This window comes from Terrapene carolina, unplaced genomic scaffold (genome assembly GCF_002925995.2).
Source record: "Terrapene carolina triunguis isolate 2854851 unplaced genomic scaffold, T_m_triunguis-2.0 Scaffold397, whole genome shotgun sequence".
NCBI lineage: Eukaryota > Metazoa > Chordata > Testudines > Emydidae > Terrapene > Terrapene triunguis.
In genome coordinates, this window is record NW_020664748.1 from 713435 (window position 1) to 719434 (window position 6000).

A 6000-nucleotide genomic window follows, 5' to 3' on the forward strand; every position below is an offset into this window, starting at 1 on the left:
CTTTAAAAAGTCTCCCCTTTACCCCCTCACTCAAGGATAGCGTGAAGGGGGCTAAGCTGACCAGGGACCCGTTCAATGCTTGCTAGCCAATCAGCAGTCTGCTCTCTCAAGGACCACACCTTACGTGTGTACACACACAGGCAGTTCTCCAGCCTGCTCGCTGCCATTAGCACAGCACTAGGATTTCACTGCCCTGGGCACTGCAATGCTAGACTACTACTTAGCACTGACCTTCGAAGCACTTTACAGCCATTAATCCTCCCAACACCCCTGTGAGACCGGCAGCCACGCACGGCCTGTTTTTCAGATGGAGAGGTGGAGGTGGAGAGGGGAAGTGACAGAGCCAGACTCCCATTCTTTAAGCCAAGGATCCCATTTTACAGAAGGGGAAAACAGAGGGAAAGGACTAGGCCAAAGCTACCAATCTAGGAATAGAACCCAGGCATCCGGACCTCAGGTCTAGCCACTGTTGTCTTTGTAGTAGTCATGCTGCTCACCCAGCTTGAGCTGCCTTGTAACTCACCTTGACTGTCAATAACACTCTGTACCACCTCCTCCAGCCCCACCATGTAGATGAACTCGCTGTTGGCTGCGCTGGGCAGGAAGTGAAGCAAGGGTGCCGGCGGTTTCGGGGGTGGAATCTCCAGCAGCGTTTTTTCCAGTTGCTTGCGCAGGGCAAGCTTGGCGGCTGCCTGGGAATTGGCGGCATCATTCAGAGCACTGGGGCTGGGGAGTGGGGACGACACCCTGTTCACAGGCCCGGGCTGGATGTGAGAGGCAAGGTTCATGTAGATGGCTGAAGAGGTCGTACGCTGGCAAGGAACAGAAGAACTTGACTGCTGCAGAGGGAAAAGAGAGGTTAGGGCGGGCGCCTGATGGCCATGCAAAGAAAGGACCGTGCAATGTGACTGGTGGGACTTGCGAGCACACTGTACTATGGCTCTGGGTAGCCTGCTGAAGCCAGGTACGGCTCAGTGTTAGAGACGGAAGTCACTACAACAGAAAGCCAAGGGCCAGGAGTGACCTGGGTCCCAACTACAGGGTATGTCTTAGCCTCTACCATTAACTCATCAGCAACATCACAAATGCCCCAAGAGACATCTCTGGAGGAATTAAATCTGCATCAAAATACTCTTCTGCAACATCCAATGGTCTAATGACCCCTACAGCCAGCTTAAGGAGACCCTGGCTACATGAACACAAACTCAAGCCCTGCATTTGGGCGCCTGCACCAGGCAGCACTATGTGCTGTGACTCACTAGCTGGCACCATTGCGCTCCTCCACCTTTTGCCTCACTCATCTGGCATGTGCCCAAGCACCACCACCACTGCCAGATGGTGTCCCTCTCCTCCCACACAGGTGTGCAGAATACACCAGCTACCGCCTCTTCCATCCCCAGCAGCTGTCTTCTGTATCCTCCATTTGCTTGGGTTCTCAGCCCTCGATTCCTTTGGCACATGATAGTAACAAAGCACCTCACACAATCCTCTGCTGACTGCAGAAACAGTATTCAGAACCACTTCCTGCAAGGGGCCAGATCCACACGTGCAACCAAAGTGCGCTTAGAGGCCTTGGCTGCCAGTCTTCCCCGTTCCAAGTGGCTTTCCCATTTCATATGGCTGAACATTGCAATATGGGCAAACAGAAGACTGTCCCAACCACTAATAATATATATATTTGGTTCTTCAAGAGTTAATTTCCCAAAGCTGCAGAAAATTATGAATTAAACTGATTGGAGGAAAAATTTAGACATCCAGTTCTGCTATCCAATTTTCAAAAGAATGTTGAAGATTGAAGAGGGTGCAGAAAAGGACACAAAAATTATTCAAGAACTAGAGAAAGTGCTTGAGTGAGAAACTTAAAGAGCTCAAATTGTTAGACTTATCAAATGATTGAGAGGTGACTTGATAACAGTGTCTAGAGACCTTCCTGGGGAGAAAACACTGGGTAATAAAGCGCTCTTTAATTTAGCCGAGAAAGGCAGAACAAGAACCACTGACTGGAAGCTGAAACTAGACAATTAGAAATTAGGCACAAATTTTTAACAGGGTGATTAATCACTGGAACCAACCATTAAGGGAAGCAGTGTATTCTCCACTGCTTGGAGTTTTCAAAATCGAGACTGGACGCCTTTCTAAAAGCCAGGCTTTAGCCAAACCATTGCACTCAATACAGAGGTAACGGGATGAAATTTAATAGCCTGTGATATGCAGGTGGTCAGACCAGATGATCTAGTGGTGTGTTCCGGCCTTGAACATGCCCAGCTCCACTCCATGTCATGAGGCATTCGCCATCCTATCAAGGGCAGCAGCTGACTTAATGCCTTCACTTTTCAGCAGTTCACAGCCTTGTGCTCGCAAAGCATCACCGTCTTGGCCCTTTCACACTCATATTAGTTTCCGCCAAATCATTCACAGGTCCAGAAGACATTGCCTGTGACTTGAAATGTACACATCAGGCCAGCATCTGAGTCACAATAAGCAAGGCCATTGTGCTGCAGTGACTACCATGCCCAACAAGCAATGTGAGCATCTGGTTTCTCCAACTGCTGTGATGGAGTTGGCACCAGCAGCCCTTTTCCTAAATTTTTAGAGGACATTAAAGTCTTGATTCTAGTCAGGCTTTTGACAGTCCCACATGACATTCTCATAAGCAAACTAGCAAAGCGGGGTCTAGATGAAATGACCAGAAGGTGGGTACACTACTGGCTGAACTTGAAACCGGTACTTATAGTTACCAATGGTTCACTGTCAAACTGCAAGGGCATATCTAGTGGGGTCTTGAGGTGGTCCACTCCAGCCCTATAGGTCTATGGAAGTACCATGCTGTACCCTCTTTATCCACTCTCCGCCCTAGTGGTCTGATTTCCAGATGCAGCCCCTGTGTATCCTGATCTAGGACAAATGATGACTGTAAACTTCTTGCCTTCAAACTGCAAGGAATATTCTGTGATGTTCAGGCTCTTCCCTTCTCTTTGAAAGGAAGGGTAGATGCCTCGACTGCCCTATATATCAGTCCTCTGATCATTTGATTTATTACGTTCTTTAAATCTGGGGCGGGTGATGGTTCTTGCTCCTGTCAGCAGCTAAAACTTATTCACAAGAGACAAAGCTGCCCCAGCTGACTGAGATCCACAACATCCTCCTTCCATGTGTATCACAATTAGACTTGCTCTGCAGTGGACCCCCACCTGTAGGATCAAAGCCTTCTGTAGCCAGCAGTCCCATTACAGAAAGTTTCCCAGTTGAGGATGTGGGGGAGAACCCCACCCCCAAGCCATACTTTTTAGGTAACAAATCTGAGGAACTGTCCCAGAGCGAGGTGTCAGTACAGAAAGACTTGGAACAAACTGATCAGTTAAACAGCGGTAAGTCACCAGGACCAGATGGTATCCCCCAGGAGCTCTGAAGGAACTCAAACATAAAATTGCAAAACTACTAACAGTGGTATGTAACCTATCGCTTAAATCAACCTCGGTACCAGATGACTGGAGGACAGCCAACGTAACAACTTTTAAAAACAGTTCCAGAGGTGATCCTGGCAATTACATGCTGAGGAACCAAACTTCAATACCAGGCAATTAGGTTGAAACTATAGTAAAAAAACAGAATTATCAGACATACAGATGAACACAATTTGTCGAGGAAGAGTCAACACAGGTTTTGTAAAGGGAAATCACGCCTCACCAATCTATTAGAATTCTTTGAGGGCATCAAACATGTGGACAAGGGGGGATCCAGTGGTTATAGTGTACTTGGACTTTCAGAAAGCCTTTGACAAGGTTTCTCACCAAAGGCTCTTAAGCAAAGTAAGCAATCATGAGATATGAGGGAAGGTCCTCTCCTGGATCAGTAACTGGTTAAAAGATAGGAAACAACAGGAATAAGTGGTCAGTTTTCACAATGGAGAGAGGAAAATAGTAGTGTTCCCCAAGGGTCTGTACTGAGACCAGTGCTCTTCATAAATGATCTGGAAAAAGGGGTTAACAGTGAATTGGCAAAGTTTTCAGACAATACAGAACAACGTAGTTAACTCCAAAGCTGACTGGAAAGAGTTAAAACTGGGTGACTAGGCAACAAAAAGCAGATGAAATTCCATGTTGATAAATGCAAAGTAATGCATGCTGGAAAACAAACCTAACTATACATACACAATGATGGGGTCTACATTAGCTGTTACCACTCAAAAAAGATCTTGTAATTATTGTGGATAGTTCTCTGAAAACATCCGCTAAATGTGCAGCGACAGTCAAAGCTAAATGTTATGTTAGGAACCATTGGGAAAGGGATAGATCGATAGTAAGTCAGAAAATATCATAATGCCACTATATAAACCTATGGCACACCCACACCTTGAATACTGCCTGCAGTTCTGGTCGCCCCATCTCAAAAAAGATATATTAGAATTGGAAAAGGTGCCGAGAAAGCCAACAAAAATGCGTAGGGGTATGGAATAGCTTCCATATGAGCAGAGATTAAGAAGATTGGGACTGTTCATCTAGAAAGAGAGAATACTAAGGGGGGATATGACAGAGGTCTATAAAATCATGACTGGTGTGGAGAAAGTGACTAGGGAAGTGTTATTTATTCCTTCACATAACACAAGAACCAGGGGTCACCCAAAGAAATTAATAGGCAGAATGTTTAAATTCAACAAAAAGTATTTTTCACACAATGCACAGTCAACCTGTGGAACTCATTGCCAGAGGAAGTTGTGAAGGCCAAAAGTATAACTGGGTTCAAAAAAGAATTAGACGAATTCATGGAGGATACGTCCACCAATGGCTATTAGCAAAGACAGTCAGGGAAGCAATACCCAGGCGTCCTGCAACCCCTGTCTGGCAGAAGCTGGGACTGGACAACGGGATGGATCACTCGATAATTACCCTATTCTGTTCTCTCCCTCTGAAGCATCTAGCCTGATGGACCATTGGTCTGAACCAGTATGGTTGTTCTTTTATTTACCCTTCCATTTCTTCGTGCTTTAGATGTATTTCCATCTAGTGGCTTCATTTGGTGTCTTCACCCTGAGCTCTGCTCTCCTACAAGTGTTTTGAGTCATTCAAGTGCATAAAAAAACCTAGCTGGCATTTCCCTTATCTCCACCACACTGAATCCAATTTTAAGCAGAAGTAAGAGGTAACTTACCGGCTGGTAGTTGATGGCTGGATTCATGCTTGGAGTTGTAGTGCGGATGAGGCCAGGTTTAGGAGGAACGCGCTGCCCTTGTAACTGGGCGGGATTCGGAGCAATTACACGCTGTGACATAAGCATATGGGGAAGGGTCGTGTTTGTGGCAGACCTAATGACACTGTGACCCTGTCCAGGGGGAAAAATAATAATAGAGGACATCAGGCAAACTGGGATTTTTAACAGAACATGTAAAATACAAATGGGTGTAAACATGAACTCAAATTAACTTCTCTCTCAATAATCAATTAATCCAACTTTCCCTTTAATCGCTTTGTGTATTTTACATAACCTGGTTTTACTTGGACTGGAGCAAGGTCTGCTATAAAATGAAAGCACTGGCCTCTCAGGTGGAGAGACTGGGATTTCAACTGCAACAAGAACATGAGATTAATGATCTAATCTCAGTTGCTACTTCCCCGGAATCAAGCAATGTTCTCTGGAAACTGGATCTGTATTATCTAGCTCTGGTGGACTGTCTCAGAAGTTTCACACCCCAGAAACGTAAGTTGCCTATGAAACCAAGTGTTCAGTCTGTCTTCATCTACCCGCCTCTGCTATTAATTGACTGAGCTGGTCTAATCCATGTGCAAAGCTGCAAGTTGAAGAAAAAAAAGTAGGTAGTTTGCCAGCTACACGGAGGCTACTATATTCAGGTTTCAGAGTCAACTCCACAATGGTTGAAACAGTGCCTGCATTTAAAATAAAACAGTTATAGCAAACAGGATTTCTCTGACTCGTGCTGAAGGATTTTTGTCTGTGACGTCATTACAATAAAATAATGTCCAATAGAATTTTTTTTGGGGGGGG

The 6000-nt window shown here is 45.5% G+C and overlaps 1 protein-coding gene across 1 annotated transcript in view; it reads right to left on the reverse strand.

Annotated features, from left to right (window-relative positions):
* GATAD2B (GATA zinc finger domain containing 2B) overlaps positions 1-6000 on the reverse strand; it is a 54491-nt gene that overhangs the window by 11486 nt on the left and 37005 nt on the right. Inside the window, exons 7-8 of the mRNA XM_026658063.2 lie at positions 5149-5319; positions 524-839 (exon numbers count right to left, since the gene is read on the reverse strand). Of these exons, the coding sequence (XP_026513848.1) occupies positions 524-839; positions 5149-5319 (487 nt within the window). The remainder of the gene's footprint in view (positions 1-523; positions 840-5148; positions 5320-6000) is intronic.